At 60.1% G+C, this 24,780-nt stretch overlaps 2 protein-coding genes across 2 annotated transcripts in view; one reads left to right on the top strand and one right to left on the bottom strand.

The window, feature by feature from the left end:
- The window catches only part of CORO7 (coronin 7), a 77,314-nt gene that overhangs the window by 21,268 nt on the left and 31,266 nt on the right, over positions 1–24,780 (top strand). Inside the window, exons 8-9 of the mRNA XM_063143342.1 lie at positions 3,086–3,172; positions 3,574–3,656. Coding sequence (XP_062999412.1) covers positions 3,086–3,172; positions 3,574–3,656 — 170 coding nt within the window. The remainder of the gene's footprint in view (positions 1–3,085; positions 3,173–3,573; positions 3,657–24,780) is intronic.
- VASN (vasorin) lies at positions 21,306–23,406 on the bottom strand. The gene has a single exon (XM_063143343.1). The coding sequence runs from the start codon at positions 23,404–23,406 to the stop codon at positions 21,406–21,408; it is 2,001 nt and encodes a 666-aa protein (XP_062999413.1). The 3' UTR covers positions 21,306–21,405.

Raw genomic sequence — 24,780 nt, 5'->3', positions numbered from 1 at the left:
TTTCCGGGTCAGATATTGGAACGGAGGGCAAGAAATCACGCCGGAGCTTGGGATGCTGGCTGTGTATGAGAGGGAGGGGGTGTCGGGGCAGGGGGGGGAGCGCGTGACGCACATGCTGAGTTGTCACAGCCCACTCCAGCAGAGGAGGAGGAGGCTGACGTCACCAGGAGCAGGCGGAGGAAGTGAGCCAGAGGCCGGGAAGGAGCCCCTGCCTGGCAACGCCTTTCTGACTGGTTGTGTTTGAAGTTCCCTGAAGGGCTGTGACCTACACAACAGATTTTTTTTTGGGGGGGGCAGAACTGTTCTCCCTTTCTGGCAACTGCAGCGCTGACGTGGCAGGTTCCCCCTTGCTAGAAACTGGCCCCTTGCCTCCTGCCCCCTTCCTTCCCTCCCTCAGTTTTCTGTACCTTCCATGAAATGGGAGCAACGCACAGCGCCTGACTCCTTCTGTGCCGCTCTCGGGCTGCTTCCTTGGAAACCTTCAGAGCACGCGGGGCGTCAAGGGCCGCCGCGTTGGGCGGTGATCCTCCTCAGGCTCCAGGGTTCCAGCTGCGGGTGTGAACTGCCTGCTTCCTCCCAGAGCGGCCGCCATTTCCCTCTGCATTGGAGGGATGCCTGCCTGGCCTCCCCACGCCCTCAGGGGGGCCCCTGCTTGGCCCTCACCTGTGTTGGCAACGGCTGCAGCTGGAGGGGGGTCTGCCTGGGCTGTTTTGTCCTGGGGGGCACGGGATGCCTTGAACGGGGATCCCCTGGCAGCTGCAGGTGTTGCGGTGAGGGTGCCGTGCCGTTCTTTGTACCCAGGACACCCGTCAGCCAGGTGCTCCGTAGCTACTCTTCCCCCACCCCGAATGTAGGCCTGCTTCTATTGGGAGTTCCAGGTTTTGGGGGACCTTGGACAGCCCCCTCCCCCTGCAGCCTTGGGGGGCGGGGAATGTTTGGTTGATTTTACTCCTCTGGCTCCAGTGTTGATGGCCAAACTTTTGGGCTGTGGGAAGATAAGCCGGTGTGTGTGTGCTGGGGTTGTGCCTCCTTTCCTCTCCAAACGTTGCATCTTTGCATGTGGGGAGTGTCGTAGGGCCCCCATGGAGCTGCTGCTGCTCCTTTGCGCAGGGCCCGGCTGGGCTGCCACATGTGGGCCTCTGTGCACCCAGTCTTTCCCCCTCCCCTGTTCCTTGCCTCTGCGCTGCATGGCGCCTCCGCCCACTCCAAATGCAGGGGGCCTTGGTGTGTTTGCAGGCATTTGTGCATGGAGGAGAGCCTCCCGTGCCCCGGCGTGTAGTTGTTGCTTGTGTCGGAGTGGGAGTGGGGTGGTGGCAGCGGCTGGAGGAACTCCCCCCCCCCCCGTGCGCTTGGCTTTCCGATGGTGGAGGCTTGGGGGAGAGGTAGAGGGAGGGCAGGGGCCTGGGGTGCCCCCCCACAAATAGTCCTCTTTCAGGGTTTGCTCCCCCCCCACCCTGCTTTTTTCGGGGCTGACTTTTGGCAGCCGGCTCTTTGCCTGTGGCTGGAGCCAGCCAAAAGCCTCCTCAGCCAGCGAGCGAACGCAGGCTTGGAAGAGGGCTCCTGGCCTCGCCCTGCGCCTGCTTTGGGGGAAGAACTCTTGCTGCGGGGGCTTCTATTGTTTCGAAAGCCTCCCTGGCCAGACAGGAGGCGAGTGTGGAGAACGCGGTGGGGAACGAGGCCCCTTGAACCGCTTCCAGTTCTCTAACGGCACGGTTTGCCTCCGACCGACTACCTGGGCCCCTCTCCCTCCTCCCCTCCCTCCCTCTCTCTCCTCGCCAGTTAGAATTCCAGCCAGCTCCCCCTCTCCCATTTCTCTCCTTCTCTCCCCTCCCCCCCCCCATAGGCTTTGGACTCTGGAGGTGGCCCCAAGTAGAAGGAAAATCTCAGCGGCTCTCGCCTGAGGTTGGCAGGCTCAGGTGTTGGGAGGGGGGGCGGTTGTGGCCATCCAGGTTGCTAGGCAGTCCACCCCCCCCCTTGTCTGCATGCCTGGGGGTCGGAGTGGGGTGGGGGCAGGGGGGGCTCTGGAATCTGCTGCTCTATTGATTTTGGCCGCCCAAACTCTGCTCCAGCCAGAACTGGAGGGAATCAGCCAGGCCTACCTTTTCTCTCCTCAAAGCAGCTGTGATTCCCATTCAAGGCCTCGTCTCCTCCGGGTCACGTGGCCCCAAGCGGCCGGCGTCTCTGCTGAGCTCTTGGAAATGGCTGCGTGTCTCAAACGTGGCAGAGCTCAGGGCAAGGAAGGCAAAAACCCCAAAGCGCCCAAGGTGGAAGCCGTGGTGCCTGTGTGCCACCTGGGAGCATGCCCTGCTCTGCCTCCTCCTCCAGGTCGGGGGGGGGGATGTGTGTGGGGCCGCTTGGCTTGAGCAGCAGCCCCCTCCCCCCACTGTAGCCAAATACGTGGCCTCTTCAAGCCGCTTTTCTCATGTTCCGCTCCTGGCAAAGTCCAAGCGTGGAAGGAAGCCAGGGTGGTGTAGTGGTGGGAGTGTCAGACTAGGGCTGGGGAGAGCCAGGATCACACCCTCGCTCAGCCATGAAGCTTCCTGGGTGACCTTGGGCCACTTGACCTACTTGGGGGGTAAATTGAGGGGAGCACGTACCCTGTCCTGAGTTTCGTGGAGACAGAGTGGGGTAATAATGCAATAATCTTCCTGTAAAGCCCTAACTAGAGACATGGACTTGCAGAGGCACTCCGCTTTAAAGGATCTCTGCAGAGCTGAGCAAGGCTTGGGGCAGGGTGGCTGCAGCCGGCCCCTGAATCTTCTTTGAAATGAAATTTGGTCCTTGGGCCCGAAGAAGTTCCAAGTGAAGCAGCCCTGGGATGAAGCAGGGCCTTTTTTGCCCAGTGTGTTGGCCCCAGTTTCTAGACTCATTCTGAAAATGCAAATCGATACGCAGCCTTCAGGATCTACAAGGGCATTCAGGGTGGGCTGGTGGTAGTGGTGGCTCTTGTGCCTCCCAGCCCCAGGGGTCATGGTGGGTGGGGGGCGGTTTTCCAGGTGAGGCACCTGCAAAATGGGTGGAGCCTCCCCCCCCCCCCATTGCTTCCCCCTCAGCCCTTGACGTTCTTTTCCCTTCTGTCTGGCAGAGTGTTGTGGCTCACGCGAACGGCAAGGATTCCCGGCTGATCTGGGTGAACGCCGAAGGCTGCCTCCTTTCTGTCGGGTTCAACCAGGTACGGCCTGCCCCTTCCGCTTATTGTGAAGAAGAAGGAGCTCCCAGTCAGCTAATGGGCTGCGGTGGAGTGAGCTGGGAAGGAGGAGTGCTGCCTTGCGGGCTTCTGAGTGTGTTTGAAACTCCCATTTGGCAGCACCGGTGCAGTTTCAGAACCGACACCATAAGGACTAGCCCCTTCGTCATCACCCCCAACTGAATGCCTGCGCATGCATTCATGCCATGTTGTTCTTGTGTCTCCAGCCCCTCACCCACACGCACCCACCCACCCCCCAGGTCAGAAATTGTAGAGAGCTTCCTGCCTTGTTTGGCTTTGTAAAAACCACACAACCCAGTTCGCTGGGGCTGCTGCAGAGATGGCAGCCTTCCTCGTGAGGGGCTGACATCCCGTCTCCTTTCCAGATGAGGCAGCGGGAAGTCCGGCTGTGGGACACACGGAGCCTGAGCAGCTCCCTGGCTTCCGTCGCCCTGGATGCATCACCCAGGTAAGATCGCCGGGGGCAGGGCTTGGGCTGGGGGCTGGGGGCGGCGAAGGCTGAAGCCGGCCTCGGGGCGCCGTGTTTGTGCTGCCACAGGACCCGTCGGTGTGGTGGAGCGCGGAGGAGGAGGCCTCTGCTGTGCCGGGCTGTGCAGGCTGGCAGGGGATTTGTTGGACCCAGAGGGAATCATAGAATCCTAGAATAGCAGAGTTGGAAGGGGGCCCCTACAAGGCCATCGAGTCCAACCCCCTGCTCAATGCAGGACCGATCCTTTGTATTGGCAGCCTGCGCTGATGTCCCCTGGAGGGGTGTGTGTGTGTATGGGGTGGGGGCGCTTGTGCATTGAGGTTACTTTGCCCTGTGCGTTGGGCTCTGTGGTGTCGATCCGGCGGCGGCTGGGCAGAGGCTGGGGAGGGGGAGGAGGCTCCTGGGCCCGTTCCTGCCCAGCTCAAGAGCAAGGGAAAGAGGAGGAAGCAGCTGCGTGGCTTGGGCCGGGTCAGGCCTGTTGGCCCTTTCCTCTCAGCCTTCTCGATGCACCGGTCCAGGCCTCCGTGCTTCCTTAGCCTCATCGTCACTGTCCTAAAGAAATGGGTGTCTGGGACCGGGGAACCGAAACTGCTGCGAGCAGCGAGCACGCAGGAGAGGCGCCGGCTCTGACGACTGTAAAACTCTGCGTGACGAATCCGGGGGCCTTTTGCGAGCCTCCAGGGATAGCCAGTCAAATGTGGTGAGTCAAGATCGCCTCCGGGCGACCAGGCTTGGGAAAGGGTTGTCTCTCTTTTCGTTTCATGATTCAGTGAGCTACATATGGCTCTTGTTAGCTATACTCGGGCAAGTGGGCTATTAAGCATCTTGGTGGACTGGTCTCTTCCGGGATGTGTTTGGTGTTGGAAGACATCCTTCTGAAAGCACAGATGTGGAGGGGGAGGGGGGCAGGGAAAAGTCCCAGGCCAGGCCCCCCTTCCTGGTTGCAGCCGGTCCGCACAGGTTGCCAAGGAAGATGGCCGTTACGCTTCTTTTTCCCCCAAAAGAAATACGGAGCGAGGGAGTAAATTGATTCCAGGCTGCTGGCTTATTTTGGCTGGGGGCCTCTATCTCTGCTGCAGGAATGCGGCCGGCGGCCTGTGTGCGCCTCCTCTCTTATCTGCGTGCCGCTTCAGGGCTTTGCAAGGTTGCCCCTCGGATCAGACTCTGACCTGATAAGGAGGGGTGGGGGAGGCAGGCAGGCAGGAGGGGGTTCCAGAAGCATTGGGCAGGCAAGGGGCGGGCGGGGGGAGCGTTGCCCCTTCTGCACACCACCCTTCCTCTGAGCAAGGCGGGCGGCGGCGGCTTTTTTTTTAGCAAGCAACACAATCCGGCAGAAGTATTGTTCCAAATCCCAGTTCCATTCCTTAAAGCTCTTGGAAACGGCAGATCGCTCGGAGGGCTTTTGGCTCCTTCGCTGGGGTTGCACAACGTGAAAGATGGGTCCCCCCAACCCCCCCTCATACACATACATTTCCTGAAAAGTCCTGGCTTCAACATAAGAGCAAGGCTGTGCCGGAGAACCCAGCGTGCCCCGTTCCTTGGCAACCGCCGCCCTGGCCTTAGCTGCTGCCCAGTGGTGGAGGACGACGGGGGCTCCGAGGGCCACGGTCTCCCCGGGCCAGGTCTCCGCATGCCCCCTCCATCTTGGGGTTTTGTCATTCCCTGGCAGGGCCTTATGTGCTCCCCCCCCCCCGAGCTCTCTGCTGCTACTGCTGAGAAGGCCACGCAAGCCGCACCTGCCCTGGAAACGGGCAGGGGCCCTCGCTGGCTGGAGCCGCTTCCTACGCTGCGCTGGCCCTGCGGAGGCATCACCCTCCTGGGACCGAGGGGCAAGGCAGCGAGGCTGCTGGTGATGGTGGCGGTGGTGGCCCAGGGCGGCCGTGTGTCTTGCCTGGCCCCTCCCGTTGTGTGGTCTGGAGAAGAAGCGGTCTGGTGCGCGCTGGCCTCAGGCGGGGCCTCCACTCTCCTGTTCCCAGGGCAACTCTGAGAACGGCGGAGGCCTTAATGAAGTGTCTGTTGGTTCTGCGGGTGGTGTGTGGACAGGAGGGTGGGAAGAGGCCAAGGCCGCGTTGCTTGGGAGACCCTGGGAAGGCTGGAGGCCCTCATGGGCACAGAATGGGCAGCAGGAGCTGCCGAGATGCCCCTTGCAGGTCACTTGGATAACATCATAGCCAGCTGGTGGTCGGGGTCGTGGCCGGCAGGCGGAGGCCCCGTCTGGCAAAGCACAGCTGTTCCAGAGGGTCCGATTGCCCAAGACCATCCTGGGCATTGCTGTGTTCATTTTCCTTTATTTTGAAATATTTTAGGGCACCTTTAGGGGTAAAACCTTCTCAAAGGAGTGCTCACACATGGAACACCGAAGGCAGTTTCATGCATTGTGCAATAGTGGCGACACGGGCAGGCAGCTACGCCTCTCCAGGTTTTCAGCCGGGAGTTTTTTCAGGCTGACCCACAGATGCCACCGGGGGTCGAACCCGGACCGTCCGCGTGCAAAGCAGGCGCTCTTCCACTCAGCCACGGCCCCTGCCTTCAAGCTGCAGAAGAGCCTGAGGCACGGCTGCCCCCCTCCCCAGTTCCCTAAGAGCTGCAGGGCAGGGAGAAATTCCACAGCAAAGTCCTGCCCGCCTGCCTTCCGCACGGTCCCTGGCGCCCTCTTCATTGGAAGCGGGAGACCTTCTCATCCACTTCCCCTGCGGGCTGTGGTCTCTTCCGCAGACCTTGAGCCTTCTCCCCTGGAGAGTTCCACCGCTGTCGTCGTCGTCGTCGTCTTCCTCCTCCTCCTGCTCCTCGCTCCGCTCAGCCAAGGCCTGGCTCCAGGCACAGGCAGATTTCCCACACGCGGCTTCCCGCTGCATCTGGATTCTCGGAAGGCTGCTCTCATTGCCCTTTCGTCCAATTAGGGCTGAAGGAGAAATTCGATCAGTTCACATTTTTTATGCAAACTTACCAAATTTGCAGCATCCAAACCGAAACACAGTTAAACGTTTATATCTGCACTTTTGCAAAGTTTGTAGTCAGACTTTCCCAATTGAAAAAGTGCATGCAGTACAGAAAGGTGCACAGAAAAATGCATGCATCACAGAGAAGTGCACGCAAGAAAGCATGTAATTTGAAAAATGTATACATTTTGAGAAATGTGCATGAAAATATGGGCCCGTTTTCACACAGATGTTTGTGTGGGGGGGAAATTGATGTGGAAATGGGAAGGAGCAAACTTAATTTTGGGGAGGTGATGTCCGAAATGGAACTGGACAGGTTCATCCATCTCTGCTTTCAGTTTTTCCTGCGCCTGCGTGTGGTTGCAGAATCGAAGTTCTGGCACGTGCCGCAGACTGGCCTTCCAGAATGCACGACAAACCCTGGCAAATTAGCAAGGTTTGCATTTGTACAGCGCTTAGCTTGTTGGCAAGGGCAGGCCTGTGTTATGGAATGGGTGTGTGTGCTGGGGCTGGGGTGTGTGTGTGCTGCAGGCCTCCTAGGCAGCTGCCATAGGGCAGGTCAGACTGCCTGCCCACCTCGCCCAGCATTGGCTGCCCGGAACATCACGGTCTCTCCCCGGTCTGCTGCAGACTTTCCTGTTTTCTAACCCTGTCAGGAATTGAACCCGGAACGGCGGCATGTAAAACAGAGGCTCCGCCCTGAACGACAGTTCATCCCCCTTCCTTACCCGTGCGTGGGATGGAGGCAGCAACTGAGAGCCCTTGTGAGGGAAGGACAGGGAAGCTATCCGTGGGACACAGGACAACCTGACCATTTGGCGGCCGCTTCCCGCGGGTGCCTTTTCTCTAGAACCTTGAGGGCTAGAAAATTGAGGTTTTCTGTGAGGGAAGCTACAGTGCTCCAGTTTCTGAGGATGCCTGGTGATGCAAAGGCCGTGCGGATACCCAGAATGCTATTCAATTGAGCACAGCAGTGGCTTGCAGTTTACTGGCAACTTTGCATCCGTGTTTTTGGGGGTGTCATGCGTGAAATAATCGCAGCAGCAGCAGGTCTGGAGAAAGGTGGTGCTGTGGTAATCCCGTCTGATTGTTGCAGGAAGAATCTCTCTCACTGGTGCTGTTGTGTCTTGGATACAGGGGGCGGCTTCAGTGGTGGTGGGATGCGGCCCCTTCATGAGCTGAGTGTGGTGAAGAGAGCTGCGGGGGGGGGGGGGAATCCTTGCCCAGGCTCAGTGGGCAAAAGGCGCTTTCTGCTCAGCCATCTCTTTCTCTGTGCCCCATGAGCTGTCAGACCCACTTCTAAGCACAAAGACACCCCCCTGCCTTCAGAGCCCCTTGCAACCGGCAACTTCACAGCTGGCTGCCAAAGCCCAGAGTGAGCGGTGGGTCCGTTGGGCCTGCCTGCAAAACAAACCGGGCCTTTCATTCTGTCCTCCGGCCTCTGCCAGAGGGGTCAGCAGAACCGCTGAAGCAGCTGGCGCCGTGCAACAGTGCGTTGCGCCCCGGCCCTTGACGCGCCCCGGCCTTGCCAAGGCTCTGGGTCTCCCCGCGAGGTCCGCCTGACGAAACCTGCTCGGCACGCAGACGTGCGGGAGCCTCCCTCATGCAGGGGTGGGGATGTGGAACACGGGGGCCGGAAGGCGGGACAGGCCGGCCGGCGGTTGGCCTAGGCTGTGTCTGTGCTTCTCGGGCGGGTGTGTGTGTGTGTGTGGAGCAAGTGGGGGCTTTGGAAGGGCCGGCTCCTGGGCACAGCGTGGCTCTGAGCTCCGTCTCTTTCACGCCTGGGCTGGGGCGTAATGCAAGCGGCAGCCCCTCTTCTCCCACAGAAGCCATTCTCCCTCCCTCTGGGGTAATTAGGAGCATACGTGTGGGGGCTGCGATAGCAGGAGGGGGCCGGGTTAGGGTGGCGAAGGAGCCAAGGCATTTGGAGGGCAGGGCTGCTGCTGCTGCTGCTGCTGCTGCTGCTGCCACCACCAATGCAGTGGGTGTGGGTGTGTATGGGTGTGTGTGTGCAGTATGGCAGATGTGAGCAGCCAAACTGTGTGCGAGGGAGACCGAGCCCTTGGCTCCAGCAGCCCCACCCCACCCCATCCCGAGTGCCTGCCTGGCCTCTTCCTCAGCCCAGAGTGGTCCTCCTTTGGAGCGGCCCCATAATACTTTAGGATGCGCAGACCTTCTCCCATTCTATGGGGTGATTGCCCATAGGCGGGAGTGGGTTTTGGTGGAGTGGGGAGGACTCACGAGGGGGCTTCGGTGTGGGGTTTCCGCCTGGCAGCACAGTGGCGCTGCCCCCCATGGGGGTCTCCGCATGGGCCCAGGAGGCAGAGGCAGCTTCCAGCCCTGACCTTTCCCTCCGCTTGGCTGCTCCAGACCTGCTCCTGGCGCACAGCTGCTGGGTGGGATTTGGGGCCGTGTGAAACCACCTGCTCCCATCCGAGCTGACCCCACGCAGGGCTCTCCCGGGAGCTGGGGCCTGCTTCCTGCCTGACACCTGTCCATTGTCCCTCAGAAGACTTTTGATCCCGTTTCTTGTTGGGCCCCTGAGGGGGAAGCAGAGGCAGCCTAACTTCTGCATGGCTGCCCTGTGACCGCCCCCCCACTTTCCCCCTTCTCCCCACCTCGACATGTGAACTCCCTCCCAACTCACCCCTCGTCTGCTGCCTTTCCTGCGTCGCATCTTTGGCTGCATGTTCCTTGGGGCAGGGACCCCTCCTCTGAAAAGCAGCAGGCACGTTAAGGCACCGTATAGATGTTAATAAATGATATCCTTTTTTCCTAGCAGTAGTAACACATCAATGTGAATAGAGCGCCATTGAGGCGCAGTGCACTGAGGGACCAGCAGTCTTGCAGCCCCTTGCAGAAGGTCCCGGGTTCGATCCCCCCCCCTGGCAGCCTCTCCTGGGAATCCTCCCTGGGGAGCCGTGGCTGCTAGTCCGTGTCCACAGCAATGGGCTGGCTGGACCCAGGGTCTGACTCTGCACCCCGCAGCTTCCAATATCCCTCTTTGCTCCTGCCCAGCGTGGAAGCCGAGGGACTACCTGAGCAGGGACAGAGGACTGCTTTGGGAGCACAAATGGAGGATGAGGGGGTGGCTCTGTGTGTGAGGAGGAGAAAGATCCTCAAGAGAGAGAGAAAGCAATGGAGCTGGGGGGGGGGCAGGCTTTGTCCCCATCCGATTCTGGCCTGCAGCCCCTGAAACGTTACCCTGTGGTGGGAAGAAGCCCCTGACCCCGGCTTAGAGCATAGTCGTGTCCGACCTTGCTGGCTTGTGAGAAGTGGGGCGGGTGGGGGGTGCAGATGGGGAGGAGGCAGAGGAGGGACAGAACGGATCCAGTCCCTGTGGCTTAAGAATCCAGGCCCAGCATTGGTTGGCTTAGCCAGGCAAGCACCCCTGCCCCCTCCCAGTGCTCCCCCCAGCCTGGCTGGTGGAGACTTGCCCAAGGGGGAGCAAGTGCTGTGTCTCTCTGCAAGGGGAGAGACTGGGGCCCCACACCTTTCCTCCCCACATCGTCCCCTCTGCTCCTGCCAGCCCCAGCCCAGCCTGCAAGGCCTCTTCTGTCCCTCCCCAGCGCCCCCTCCCTGCCTTCTGTCCGCTGAGGCTGTGTTAAATGAAGGCCAGGTGAGGCCCCGCGGCGGGCGGGCAGGCGCCTGCTCCAGAGAGCCCTGGCCTCAATTGCAACCATCCGTGGCTGAGCTTGGTTACGGGTGTCGTCTTGCAAGGTCAGCGCCCAGCCTTGACTGCTCCGGGGCCAGAGGGAAGGTTGGCGGAGCAGGGCCCGGCTGCTCATAACAACGTCCCACCCCTACCCCACACACACGTTCACCAGTGCAACGTGCCTTCCAGACTCCGGAAGTGAGGAAGCGGGGCTGCGTGCATTTCTGTCTTCTCAGGATGGCTGGTCTGGAGCCATCCACACGCAATGGCGCTTTGCAAAGTACGAGAGGCCCGGCCTCCACCCTCAGGGGCTGACGAGGCTCAAAATTTGACGCTGCGGGGAGGAAGGAGGATCAGGAGGGGAAACAGAGGGAGAAAATGCATTGGTTTCCGTTTCGCGCGCTTCGGCACGGGTGCCGAAAGGAAGGAGGCGGGGGGCTTTGAGCTTGTGAGGCGAGGGGCCCTGGCGACAGCAGCAGGAGGCCCTGTGTATTCCTGGGTCGTCCGGCCGGGATGCGTGCGTGGCTCTCGGGTGGGGTGGGGGGCTCGCTTTGCGGGAATGCCCTTGCCAAGCCATGCGGGACAACGGAAGTGGCCTTGACCGCCCTGGTGTTGAAGGTGCTCGGAAAGGCCATGTGGGAGCAGCGGCTGCTGCTGGCGGCGCTGGACACGTTTATGAACTTCCAGCAAAGGGTCCCGGGGCATGAAGGGCAGGCCCTGGTCTCCCCTAGAGATCTGGCATTTCTGGGAAGTGAGGGGTGGTGTGTGTTTTTGCAGGGTGGGGGCAGTGTTTACATGGGAATTCGGGCAAAAATGAAATGGATCATTTCTGGTACTTCTATCCCCACCTGTACGTTTTTATAGAACCGAGGTGGTTTACAAAATCCAGTAGCAATCCGGACAAATTCTGTTAGCAGAACCGCTATCAGTGGACAGCCTTCCTGATTTTGAATCTCGGATCTGTATTTTGCCACAGCGTGAACGGACTGTAACAACATGGCTTTAAATGGTTGCTTCAAAACATTCTTCTTCACTCACCGCCCTTAAAGTAACATATTTCACAGAAGACTTCCTGTTTCCACCCGAATTACACTTTCCTCCCATTTGAAGCCTCAGCAGAAAACCCCAGCAAAATCTGCTTTCCCTGCACTTGGGGTTTTCGGAGGTGTGTGGGTGGGTGGGTGGCGGGCTTCACGTTTCCACCAACAGCTGCCAAGGACAAGGAGAGACGTGGATCGCATGCAAGGCACATGAATGAGTGGGCAGGCCTCTGCCCCAGGGGCATATGATCTAAAACAGATTGTTTGGGGATGGGGGGGGGCAGGTGGGATGGAGCAGAAGCAAAGAGACCCCTTCCAGCACTTACTGTCACATTCAAACACGGCCTTTGCTGGCTTAGATCGAGGCCTATTCAGTCATGCAGGATGTCTGTCTGCCAGCCAGCCAGCCAGCCAGCCAGCCTGCCAGCCAGCCAGCCTGCCAGCCAGCCAGCCAGCCAGCCAGCCAGCCAGCCTGCCAGCCAGCCAGCCAGCCAGCCAGCCAGCCACCTCTGGGCCCTCCCCAGCCCTCGCTCCTTTCTTGCTCCTAAGGTCAGGTCTTCTCCTCCTCCTGGACATTGGAAGGTGCCTTTTCTACCTGGTGGTGCATCGAACGGCCATTGATAGAGCTGTTTGTCCTCCATGAATCTGTCTGGTTCTTTTAAAAACTGCTAGTGGCATCGTAGTATCAGGCGGCAAACTTAGCAACGGGACAAAACTCCACCAGCAGCTTGGGGTCTATTTTTAACCAGGCAAAGAGGCAGGTCTATCCCAGAGGCCAGAGCCCTGGACTGCTTAGGACGGGGAGGGAGTATTTCCAGGACTCGGGCAGAGGCCATATGCACCCGTACACACATGCAAATGCCTGCTTCTCTGTGCTCTCTCGCAAAGGCTGCCTTTGGGGGGTCAGGATTTGGGGAGGCCCGGGGGGGGTGGGCTTGTCAGCTGCCCCAATGGGGAGCCCACAAGCAGGACATGAGCACAGCAGCTGCGTCCGCCCACCTTCCCCAGCAACTGGCTTGCAGAGACACACTGGCCCTGACCCTGGAGGAAGCGTGTAGCCATGAGGACTAGTAGCCGCAGCCTTATCTTCCGTGAGGGACAAGGCCACCCTGGGACGGGTGCCTCTCCATAAACTCCTGCACCCCCAAGCTGCTGTTGGGAAGGGAAGGGAAGGGGGGCCTTTCGGGGCCCGGCTCCAGACCTGGATGCTGCCTGAATGAGTTTCCCTTTCCTCACCTTCTGCTGTGATTACAATTGCTGTTAATCATCTGCAGACGATTAGCAAAGCGGCCAAAAGGTTGGTGATAAGGATCTGCTTGGGGTTGATTTGGGTTAAGCTTGAAAATCCAGTTCTGGCTTTATCCGCTGCTGTAATACGGGAGGGCAATTTGAGTTTAGGAGGCTGTGGCGGGCGCGCCGCCCCCCCCCCCCCAAAATCCTTTTTGCTCAAAGTAAAAACAGGTTCTTGTACCCCTCCGGAGGGGAAATGGCAGCGTGCCCGAGGTTCGTGTATCTGCTGAGTCCCTGCTTTGATGGAGATCAAGAGATTTTGAACAGAGAGGGGATCAGCCAGCCAGCCACGAAATGGAGGCTGGGTGTACCCAAAGGAAATTAAAACACACACACACACACACACACACACACACACACACACACACACACACACGTAGAGGTTTATGGAATTCGTTCTTCAAACATATTTTTTTTACAACTAGCACTGGATGGATACAAGAGTACCGGGGCAAGGAAACGGGGGAGAGCGTGGACACCAAGGACACCAAGAGGAAAACATTTGGCTTTTGTAAAAGGGGGGAAAAGAGCAAATTTTCATAAGATGGTGCAGAATAGCCAGGAGGGTCCTGTGCTGTTTGCACAGCCTCATTGCAAGCAGCCAATGAGGTGCCTGATTTCCAGCCACAAAACATTGTGCCTTCAGCGCTTGGGAGATGAGACTTTGCTGCTACAGGAAGACCCTCAACTGCGTCTTGATGCTGTATACCTGGGGGCTGCGTAAGCCCTGATTGCGAGGAACTGAGAAGGAGCGCCTAGAGGCGTGCCCAGAGCCTTGCAACTTGATGGAGGAATTTTAACAACCGTTGGGTTTTGGTTTGCTTTCCCTGATGACTAATAAGAGTAGCTGGGATGCTCCCAAACGCCGGAGCACAGGACGCGCCCTAGGAGGGCCGGAGCTGCGTGGCTGAGCGGCCCTGGCTTTGCACGCAGGAGGGTCTCTGGGCCGGCCCCCACCGTCCGGCTCCAAGCAAGGTCGGGAAAGACCCCTCCTGTGGCACTGGGCAGCGGCCTCCAGCCAGGGTAGACCTGGGCTAGGCCGCCCAATCCCCTCCAGCCCTTTGGGGCCACCGACCCCAGCCGGCGCGGCCAGGGATCCCAGGAGCGGCAGATGGACCGGCCGGCGGAGCTGCGGCCTTGCAGAGCTCCTGCCTCTCCGCTTCCAGCCCTTGGAGGCCCTGGCAGCTGCCTTTGCTGCAATCAGAGCCTCGTGGCTCGGCCCGGGGTTGGCAGGCGCCCTGGGAGGCCCAGCTGCCCTGATCCTGGCCAGCCCCCACCTCCTCAGCTGCCTCTGCACCCCGAGGCGCCCGCAGTGGCTTCCGCCGGCTGGAGCTCCGGCTTCCTCGTCCTGTCTGGCTCCCGTAGCGAGTGGGATTTTGGTTTCATTTGGGGGTTTCAGAAATGCTTTCCCGGCGCTGAGTCAGCCTCAAGGAAGTGGGAGCCGTCGCTTTCTCTCTGCTTGCGCCTTCCTCCTGTGGGTGCATCTGGCAATTCTCTTTGTGGCGGGGGCAGGGGGCGGGGGGCTTGTCCTTTTTTGTGTGCTCTGGCTTGGGAGCCCTGCTGGCGCATTGCTTTGGGATCTGGTGTCCCTGGGAAGGACCCTGGGGGCTCATTCGCGGTCCTTGTAGGCCCCCTGCCTGCCTGCCTGCCTGCCTGCCTGCCTGCCTGCCTGCCTGCCTGCCTGCCTGCCTGGTGTTTCTTTTGGAGACTCTGGCCTCAGCCCGCCTCCTTTTTGCCAGAAGCTCCAGCAAATGGCCAGACCTCCGGCTGGATCTTCTCAGGCAAGAAGGCAAAAGAAGCCTTCTCTTTCATCGCCAGTCTGCCAGCTCCTGCAGGGCTGTTGTTAGCGCACGATTGAGCTGGCTGGGCAGGTCTTTGGGGTGTGAGTTTCCTTTGTGCAGGCTTGGCCAGAGGCCCCACCCTCCCCCTCCACTGCCTGGAAACGGCACCACTTTCATCTCCCTCACTGGTGCGGTTGGAAAATCCACGTGGCTCATAAGGAAAATATTCGCTCAGCAGCAGTTTTCACAGGAATTTGGGAAGTTAATTTAAAAAGTCTGCTGGGAGAATGACAAGGGGTCCTTTCCATGGGTCAGCGTCTGCCCTGTGAAGAGGGTCATCTGCCCTCTGAGCTGAGCACGCGTGCGCACGGACACACGGCTTTCCCTCTGGGATGTCCACTTTGCCCCAGACCCACAGCTGATGGGCACGTCCACCTAGGCGCCTGCCTGCCTGCCCAGAGCAGCAGCAGCAGCCTCCGTGTTTAGGATGGGAGAAGCGTTGCGAGGGAGGGGCGGGATGGGACAAGGCGAGGGGGGAGGAGGCCTGTGGGCTTGGGTAGAGGAGCCACGCTGGCAAAGAGCCGGGCTCCCTGAGCTGGCCAGCGGGAGTTCTCCAGGCCTGGAGCTCTGGAAGGGGCCTCTGAGCTGGCCCCAGACTCGCCGAGGCAGCCACAAGCACTCTTTGCCCTGGTCAGCCATCTCTGCCTTTTTTGGGGAGAGGGAGGGACGTGGTCTGCAGAATCTGCCCTGGGAGGGATGCGTGCTGCACTTTTTCCAGCTTGAGGGGAAGCCCCTGAAGCTGCCTTAGACTGGCCCTCTTCAGAAGACACCTTAAACCACAGCTTTCACCAGGATGAACAAGGCCTTTTGCCTTATTCGCTGTGGTTAAGGCTGCGGTTTAAGGTGTCTTCTGGACAGGGCCCCTGAGTCTGATCACTGCTTGCCTAGCTCTGCACGGCTCCCCAGGGCTCCAGACAGGAGCCTTTTTCACCGGTGTCCGGAGAGGCCAGGGATTGGACCCGGGACCTTCTGCGTGAGCCGCAGACCGACGGCTGCCCGCTTTTATGCGTTTTCCTTTCTCTTCTCTTTAAAGAAAGTCTTCATTGAGTTTTCAGTTATATATAACAACACAGGAACAAACAAATACAAGACAGCACTGTGCCCCCCTCCCTCGCCTCGGTGTGCGTTTGGGTCTTGTTCTGTTCTTGAGGGACCGCTGGCTGGATCCAGCCGGGCTCTTATTTTGCGTCCTTTACTACAAGCACAGGTGAAGTACAGTTTGGGTGGTTTTCTTAGCAGCTGTTGGTCCTTCCAAAAGGGCAACTGCTTCCCTAGAGGTTTAAGACCCTTATCTTGCTATTTATAAATGCAATGAAAGGGAACAGAATTTGTCATGCTTGGTGACTCCTATCGTGAGTGTGCTGTGATGGTTTAATCTCAGAGAGAGAGAGAGAGAGAGAGAGAGAGAGAGAGAGAGAGAGAGAGCCCTCACAAACACATCCAGTCTGGGCTGCCTGCTGCCATGCAATCTCCGTACACGTTGCTGGCTGGAAGAATTATTATTATTATTATTATTTATTTATATAGCACCATCAGTGTACATGGTGCTGTACAGAGTAAAACAGTAAATAGCAAGACTCTGCCGCATAGGCTTACAATCTAATAAAATCATAGTAAAACAATAAGGAGGGGAAGAGAAGGCAAACAGGCACAGGGTAGGGTAAGCAGGCACAGGGTAGGGTAAAACTAACAGTATAAAGTCTGCACAACATCAAGTTTTAAAAGCTTTAGGAAAAAGAAAAGTTTTTAGTTGAGCTTTAAAAGCTGCGATTGAACTTGTAGTTCTCAAATGTTCTGGAAGAGCGTTCCAGGCGTAAGGGGCAGCAGAAGAAAATGGACGGAGCCGAGCGAGGGAAGTAGAGGCCCTTGGGCAGGCGAGAAACATGGCATCAGAGGAGCGAAGAGGCATCAGAGGAGCGAAGAGGTTGGCGACCCCCCCCCCCCCCCAAGCGGTGGGCCTTGAACCTTATCTGGGAGGGACAGCGGTGCTCTTGCTGGCTCAGGAGCAAGAAGGCCGTATCCAATATTACGCGCAGTACTTCCCCCTCGGATCCTTGACTTTGCCCACACCCCTTCTAACTGAAAGGTGACGGGGTTTCGTTGGTACAATGTAGCTTGGGGCTGGGGGCAAAGTGCCACCTTTGCATGAATTCAGACCTGGATGCCTTCATCCTGGCCAACGTGGTTTGGAACGGCCCTTTCAACCAAAGAGCCTCCCGGGGTCACCTGCTATGGTGAATTCCCACATCCGTTTCTCGGGCCGCCTTTAGCCCCTTAGTGCTTCCAGTAGTTTCATTAATCCATACGTTATCAATAATTCCCAAATCCATATTGGTGTCATACCTTCATTGGGCCGAACAAAGAATCACAAAAATATACACTTTTCCGAGATCTTTTCATCCGGCAAGAGGTTTCAGACAAACGGGTGGGGTGGGGGATTATAGGGCCAAACTGCTGTTTGTAACATCTTGCCTGAACATGGGGGGGGGGGGGTTTGAGCCCCATCTCCAGCCAAGGAATGTCTGGAGTTCTCTGTATGACATGAATCCGTTGTTTTAATTGGGCCGCAGCATGGCATAGCGCTACACTGGGAAAGCTGAATCTGTAAAGTGGATTTATTGACTCTGGCTTTCCTGCTTTCATTTCTATAACCGCCTATCACTTTTTGGTGGCATCCAGACGGGGAGGGTTTGAAATGAAAACAGGGAGTTTGGTAAGATTGCCGTTTGTAGGGCAGTGATTCGGCCCTAGCCAGGAGAGGTTTGGGGGCTTCTGTGAGTGCCCTCCCTCCCTCCCTCCCTCCCTGGTGGTGTGAAATTCCGCCTTCTGACTTGTCATCCCAAAGGATTTGCAAGGACAACTCCTAGGTATTTGACGCTGCTTGGCTTGGCTGTAGTTCAGCTGGCTGGGGATGGGGCCTGGGGGCCCCTCGCCCAACGCCTCAGAAGGGCGCCCGGGTGCAGAAGTCTGCAGTAGTTACAGTGCGGAGAGAGGTGAGGAAGCCACCTTCGCCCTTGTTCTCCCAGGGGGTAGTTGAGACAGGCCCCCTCTGACTTGGCACCCCTGGCTTCCAGTCCTGCTGCCTATTCCCAGCGCCACTGGCAAAGCCGCTGCTCAGCAGCGCTCTGCCCCCCTGGTCCGTCGGCTGAGATCCCTCCGCTCTGGGCTGTCATGGGAACGTGGCAGGGCAGGGGCCGGAGCTGCACTGGGCTTGCGGGTGGGAGGGGAGCAGCCCTCGCTTGGGATCCAGGAGCAGGGAAGGAAGGAAGGGGGTGAGGCCCCAGGCGGGGGCATGGGCAGCTCTAGTGCCGGCTGAGGCTGAGGGCCGTGCCTCCTGGAAAGGGCTCCTGGCAGGGCTGGGCCTTGCAGGCTGGATCAGGGGGTGGCATCGGGGGCGACTGGTGAAGGCGGGCAGCGGCTGGCCTCACAAGTTCAGCCGCCCCATCCGAAGGGGCGGCTTTACCATCAAGGGCGGGGGTGATACTGGTGCTCTGCTTAGGCTGGCCTTGGGCGAGCTGGCACCGCCCTCCCCCCTTCCAGGGGAACATGCTGGGCTGCAAGGAAAGGAGAGGCTCCTGCCTGGAGGGGCTGTGCCCGCCCCTGCCCCCACCCCCCACCCCCACCCCCGTGACTCGCAGCCGTCGGGAAAGAGTGGCGCTGGTGCTGCTAGGTGGGGTCGCAGCACCGTCATCCGAATTCCAAACGGCCCCGTTTAATCAAATCCATGTGGTTCTCGGCTGGTCTGTGTGCGGCTGGGAGGCGCGGCTCTGGACCCTCGGCCAGCAAGGCGGAGGCAGCAATGGGAGGCAGCTGTGTAAACAGGGCTTCAGTTGGGTTCCAGCAAAAGGAGAGCCGAACGGGCGCATCCTGCCAGAGGTGGCCTGTGGGCACCAGGCAGCGGCAGCCTCACCCCCCCCCCCCCCAGCCCATCGGCGTGGGGCGACCGGATGCGCGGCGTCTGCTCCTGCCCAGCCTCGTGCAGCCGCCCTGCCCCCTCGGAATGGCTCCCCCCTTCTCCGGGGGCGATGGCGCCTGCCCCGGTCGCTCCGGTCCCATGACAGCAGCCTTGCGGTCACATACCTGCTCCCAGAGTGAGGCTTCCTCTTCCAGCCTCCGCTGTGGCCTTGGTTCTTGTAGGTGCTGCCTTGGTGTGGCAGGATCGGGGCCAGGTGGCTCCCTCTCCATCCGTTCCATACTCTGCACCTCTTTGGATCAAGTTACCCTCCCAGGGCAGGGCTGCATCTGTGCGCCACGTGTACGAATCCTGCCACCAGAGCCAGCAGAAGTTGAGCAACCGAGTTGCACAGACTGAATTTTCATAATGAATGTGGATATTCTTGGTGTGGATTTTTCTTACTTTGGTGTGAAATTCAGATTTATTTCTTTGAGTGCAGAGCATGGCCTTACTCTCCCAGACGTGTGAATTTGCGTCTCCAGGCCAGACACCAGCTCCAAGTCCAGGCAACGCATCTCCCGGCAAGCCCCCACCCCCACCCCCCAGCGTGGAGGGCTGTGCTTGAGGGTGGCCAGAGGGTTGTTGCCCTTTGAGGGGCGCTGCAGCTCTCTGCTAGTGCGTCTTTCTCCTTCAGATGTCGGATCTGGACATCCGGCCCTTGACTGACTCTGGGAACTGGACTTCAGTTCACTGCCTTGCTGGGCAGGCTTCGGGGCCTGTGTGTGCGTGTGTGCGTGTGCGTCTTCTTGGATATATTTCTTAGGGAAGGAAGGAAGGTCTGTTTGCAGTTCTCCAGCCTTATTTCAAAGAGTGTTAATTAAGCGGGTGTTAATTTGAGCCACAACTCAACTCTGGGAGCTCGGGATTAATAAGGGGGCTTCTGTGTTTGTGCAGAGGAAACCGCCCCCCCCCAACCACACACACACAGCAGGGATCAGCCGGGCACAGGGGAGTCTGGGCAGGGCAACTCCTAAGAGGCAGAGCCCCCAGGCCTCTCATTTTAACAATGAACCACAGGTGAAACAGGCCTCCTCCCCCACCCCCATTGCCTCCCCCACCTTGGCAAGTCTAGGGCTGAAGCCCTCAGGGGCGTTGACTCCCAGCAGCCTGCAGCCTCCACGGGGCCAGCCTCCCCGCTGTCCCCCTTGGCTTCATGGCAGCCAGAATGGGGGCGCTGTGGGTGCCTGGAGAGGCGGGCAGCGGAAGGTCGCTGTCCACCCCCCCCACCCCCGGAACATCCTTCTCCAGGCCTGGCCCGGGGTGGGGGGGTGGGAGCCCTGCCGGCTGCTGCCGTCCCTGGCAACGTGCCTTGGGGCCTCGGTGGGGAAAGGCATCTCCCTTATCAGGAGCCGGCGGAAATTGCCTTCCGCAGCCACTGACAGCGCCTCTAATGAGCCTGCGGACCTTGCAGGGTTTTTCATACTGCCCCTTTTGTCTGGGGCTCACTGACTGATCCCCCCCACCAAGCTCATCCTCCCACCCCCCACCGGCACTTCCTCCCCGCTGCCTGCCAGGCCACGGGCTGCCCCCTCAGAGTAGTCAGCCTCTGTTGGGGAGCTTGTGGGTCTTGGGACAGCCGGGCCCAGATTCTGCCCAGGCTTGGTGTCGGGGGACCCGGATCGCCGCTGCGCACTGCTGGCTCCATCTGAACCCGGCCAGGGTTGCTAGGCAACCACTAGGGGCTCTCTCCTCCGAAACGGGTACCAAGCTGGCCTTGCGTTGTGGCGAGGACACACGGGCCCTTTCCGGGGGGGGGGGGGGAGCCTGTATGGTGCAAAAGAGGGATCATGGCCAAGCCTGGGCACCGTTGCCTGAACCCTCGTGGACCTTGTTATCAACACGCTCCGTCTCAAAGGATGCCCGTTCCTACAGCAGGGGGGAGTTTTTATTTTGCCTCTGTCTGTGCAATCTAATTATGAGCTCGGGATTTAATCGTGTGTGTGTGCAGTTTTTTTGCAAAGTCCAGTGGGGTGAAGGCAGGCCCCTTCCACAGCTCCTGGCATTTGAAGAGATTCCGCACCACATACAGGCGAAGGGGGCAGCTCATTCCTCACCCCACCCCAGCGTCACCAGTGAATTACAACCAGAGGCATTTCCTTATCTCTGCAGATGTTTTTAGAACCCGTTGAAGAAGACCTAATAATAATAATAATAATAATAATAATAACGACGATGATGATGGCCGGAGCATGTCGGCCTTTTTACTGATGAAACCTTGCCCAGCATCCTGGGACAATTCTCTCTCTTTTGGGGGTTGACCTGGTTTGCTCACCTGCTTTTGCACCTTCATTAAGGGTAGCCTCTTGTTGCTCTCCCCGCCCCCCGCCCCCAAACTCCCTCCTGCGGGGGCTTCCTGCTTCTACCAGGCCTCGGACCACAGCGCGCTCAGGACCCGTTCTTTCACTCGCTCACGCACTGTACAAACACTTTTTTTTTATTTTTGTACAAAAGCATTTATAGTCTGTTTTTACAAAAAGTACTGCAATCTTTGTTAGAAAAGAGATTCCCCAGAAGAAATGGGAAATAATCCTGCATTATAAATATTCTCTAGCTGTCCATAAAGCTTTGTTCCCTATGAGCTCACCCAGAGAGCTCGGTCTTTCTCCCCCCCCCGCCCCCATGTCCCCCCAGCCTCCCTTGCCGATGGAAGAGGTTCCTGGTCCTTCTTTCGTAATTTTTACACAGCGGCCCTCTGTCCGGACTGCACCGGGCAAAAGGGTCCTTTGTTGCCAGCGCAGGGATCCTCGTGGCTTGGTGGAGACGCTTCTGTCACCTGCAGCTGCTGACGGAGCTCTTTGCGGATTGGGGCCCCTGGGGCAGCCGCAGTGAAGCGGGTGCTTCGTCCAGTTGTGGCCGCCTGCTTTCTAAGCACGTGTGCGGGAGGCTACGAGGGCTGCCTCGGAGGGCTTTTCTTAATATGAGCCAAGCCTCCGGCGGCCTAGAAGCTGCCTTCCCATCACGCCCTTGGCCCTGGGGCCAGCTTTTGGATTGGGGCCCCTTTCCTGGCCCTAGAAGTAGGAAGGCCTTGCGGCCCGAGGCGTGGGAGCGGCGCTCGTGTACTGTGGCTGCATGAGGGGCACCTCGCACTCCAGGCCGGTGGCGGCGGCGGTGGTGGCGGCTGTCTTCGGGCCGTGCCCCGCCGGCTCTGCCTTCTCGAGGCCGGCCTTCACCCCCTCCAGCTCCAGCGGGCCGGAGCTGCCGGCCCCGGACACGCTCTGCGCCTTCTGCCGCCGCTTCCGCCGCACGTAGTAGGAGCCGGCCGCCATGGCCGCCACCAGCAGCAGGACAGAAGCCATGGCCGGCACCACCACCAGGGCCAGGTTGGCGTCTTTGCGCTGGGTGACGGGCGCGTGCTGCTGGTGGGTGAGGTGCAGGGTCTGGGCCTCCACGCACAGGTCCTGCTCGTGGGCTTGGTCCCCCAGCGGCCCCACGCAGAGGTGGTAGGAGGAGTTGGGCTTCAGGGCCCGCACGGTGTATTCGGGCAGCGAGGCCGGCAGGCTGAGGGTGACAGGCCGCTTGTCCGGCCCGGAGAGGTTCCAGTAGGTCAGGCGGATCCCTTTCAACTGCGTCTTGGACTGGATGTAGTTCTGCAGGTCCACTTTCAGGGAGGTGCCCCCAACGTGCTTGATGGCTATCTGCTTGGGCTGGGCCGGTGCCTGGGTGGCCGCTGGGGGCGGAGCGGTCGCCTGCACCTGGGTCTCGCAGTAGAGGCCCCCGAAGCCCTGGGGGCAGGCGCATTCCACATGGTTGGAGGCGTCCAGCTGGCACACGCCCTCGTTCAGGCAGGTGCGCGGGGGACACAGGTGTGTTCCCTCGGGGGGACTCGGCGGGCCTTCCGGGGCAGTGAACGGCGTGGGCGTGGGGCTGCCGTCCTCGGGGCTGGCATCGGGAGTGCTGGGCTCCGGAGGGACATGCCCGGTGCTGGGCGTGGCCGTGGCCAGTTTGGGGCTGGTGGCTTTCGACGTGGTAGTGGTGGTGGTGGTGGTGGCCGGGCACCCGAAATCTGCGTATTCCAGGTGCTGGAGCAGCCTGCCGGCGTTTTTGGGGGGGAAGTGGCAGCGGGTCTCGTCGGAGCGGCGGAGCGAGGCTTTGCTGCTGCTCACCCAGCTGACGAACCAGCTCAACTGGCACACGCAGTTGAAGGGGTTCTCGGCCGCCGTGACTGCCCTGAGCCTGGGGAAGGAGCCGAGGAAGTCCCGGGGGAGGCCGCGCAGGTTGAGCCTGCTGACGTCCAGCTCCTGCAGGTCGCGGAGCTCTTGGAAGTCCTCGGGGTGCAGCTGGGAGATCTGCCCGTTCCCGGCCAGGCTCAGCTTGGTCAGGCCGCGCAGCTGCTTCAGGGCTCCGGGCACCCTGGCCAGCAGGTTGTCGGAAACGTCCAGCTCGTGCAAGTTGCGGAGGCTCTGCAGGAGCTCCTCCCCCAGGCTCCGCAGGCCCAGCCCGGCCACCTTCAGCGACTCGAGGTTGTGCACGTGGAAGGTGGCCGGCTCGAGGGCGCCGATCCGGTTCCGGCTGAGGTCGAGCAGCAGCAGGGTGGGCAGGCCGAGCGGCGGCAGCGCCTGCAGCCGGTTGTCCTGCAGCTTCAGCTCCAGCAGGTTCTCCAGCGAGTCGAAGGCAGCCGGGTGGATGGCCTGGATCCTGTTGCGGTCCAGGTAGAGGCGCTCCAGCAGGCGCAGCCCGTGGAAGCTCTCGTTGGTGACCTCGTGCAGCTGGTTGGAGGACAGGTCGAGGTTGCGGAGGCCCGCCAGCGGCTGGAAGACGTCGCGCGGGAGGCCGGGGATCAGGTTCTGGGAGAGGTCCAGCAGCTGGAGGGCCGGCAGCCCCGCGAAGCTGTCCCTGCTCAGGGAGCGGATGCCGTTCTCGAACATGTACAGGTTGGCTGTGTCCCGCGGCAAGCCCTGCGGGACGGCGGGGCTCCTCCGCGAGATGCAGAAGACGGTCTGGGGCTGGCTGCACTGGCACTCGGCTGGGCAGCCCTGGGCCAGGATGCCGGCGGGGAGGAGGAGCAGCATCGCCCAGAGCCCGGCCCGGCCCATGGCGAAGCCTGTGCGGGGGAAAGACAGGCAGGTTGAGACGCGGCGCCTGCCACCGGCGGGCTGTTTCTCAAAGCGCCCGGCCCCAGCCCTGGGTTTCCCGGAGCAAAGGATTGCGGGGCCAGCTCGCAAACGCTGTTCTGGGTCCCATAGGAGGGAGGGAGGGTGCGGGGTTCTTGTGAATCCCCCCGCAGAACCGTGGAGAGGGGCTGGGATTTGGGCACTCCGCAGTGGGGGAAGCCCAACCCGGCTGGGCCTGCTGTGGGGCTCTGACCAGGACCAGGGGAGGAGTGGCAGCTCCCGCAGTGGTTCCGGCCAGGGGAGGGGCAGCGGGCAACGGGACTCCCCAGTGGCCTCTGCCCCAAACTCTTCGCCTGGAAAGGCCGGCTAGGGAAGTGGTCCAGCGTGAAACCCAGGCTGGGGATGGAGGCTGCGTGGGTGCAGGTCCCATCGGCATGAGCTTGACCCGCCCTTCACCTCGCTGTCTGTTCCTGGCTGGATGTTCCTGTGAGTGGATGCTTAGGGCCTGGTTCCTCGGGGCTGCTGGGCTCTGGCCGTCTTGCCGTCCTCCGGGACTGCTGTGTTTACCAGCCCGCCTGTATTCCACTGGCAGAGCCAGCGTGTTCGGCCCAGGGAAGGAGAGGGCGGCCCAAGGAGGGGCAGGAGCGTTCTGCCGCAGACGCCGCCTCCCTGCTCCAAGCAACAGCGGGCCTAGCCCGCCCCCCTTCCTACCCCTGGCATCTGTGGACCTCTGTGGAGGCTGGGGTGGCTTCTGCGATGGCAGGGCGCATCTTAAATTAGGAGGCCACAAGCCAGATAGTTTGTTTGGTATAAGAAATGGGGATGAAAACACCTGAGCACGTGCAGAATGGCTCTTACTCTCTGGCGATCTACAACATTGCTATGACCTAGCACAGTTCATCCGTTTGGGGTGGGGTGGGGTGGGGGGTAGGGCAGGCAACAAGCTCCCACCAGGCCCTCTCATCTCCCCCCCCCCAACTCCTCATGTGCCCCCCTGCTCATTGAATTGGAGAGAATCTCTCACAGGCACTGCAGCTCTCTGAAGCGCTCTTGTTCTGGGCTTTCTGACCAAGCGGGCTGCAACGCCACTGACCCTTGGCTGCTCCTGCCCCCAAATATTTATCACTTGACTCAAACAAGCCAGGCAGCGTCATCTGGGCCAGGCCAAGTAGGCCCCACCTAGCAACCTCCTGCTGGGCGCCGCCTCCCACCCCGTTGCCCCTGTGCTGCCGGCCTGCCAGCTGCAGCAGACTGGCCTCCCTAGGGCCTTCTGCTGCCCCTGCCCTGCCTGAGCCCTGCAGTGTTTGGCTTTGGGCAGGAGCGGCTGGGAGG

Source organism: Elgaria multicarinata, chromosome 17 (assembly GCF_023053635.1).
Source record: "Elgaria multicarinata webbii isolate HBS135686 ecotype San Diego chromosome 17, rElgMul1.1.pri, whole genome shotgun sequence".
NCBI lineage: Eukaryota > Metazoa > Chordata > Lepidosauria > Squamata > Anguidae > Elgaria > Elgaria multicarinata.
Note: the sequence above shows the minus strand (reverse complement) of the source record. Positions and strands in the feature narration are given on the sequence as shown.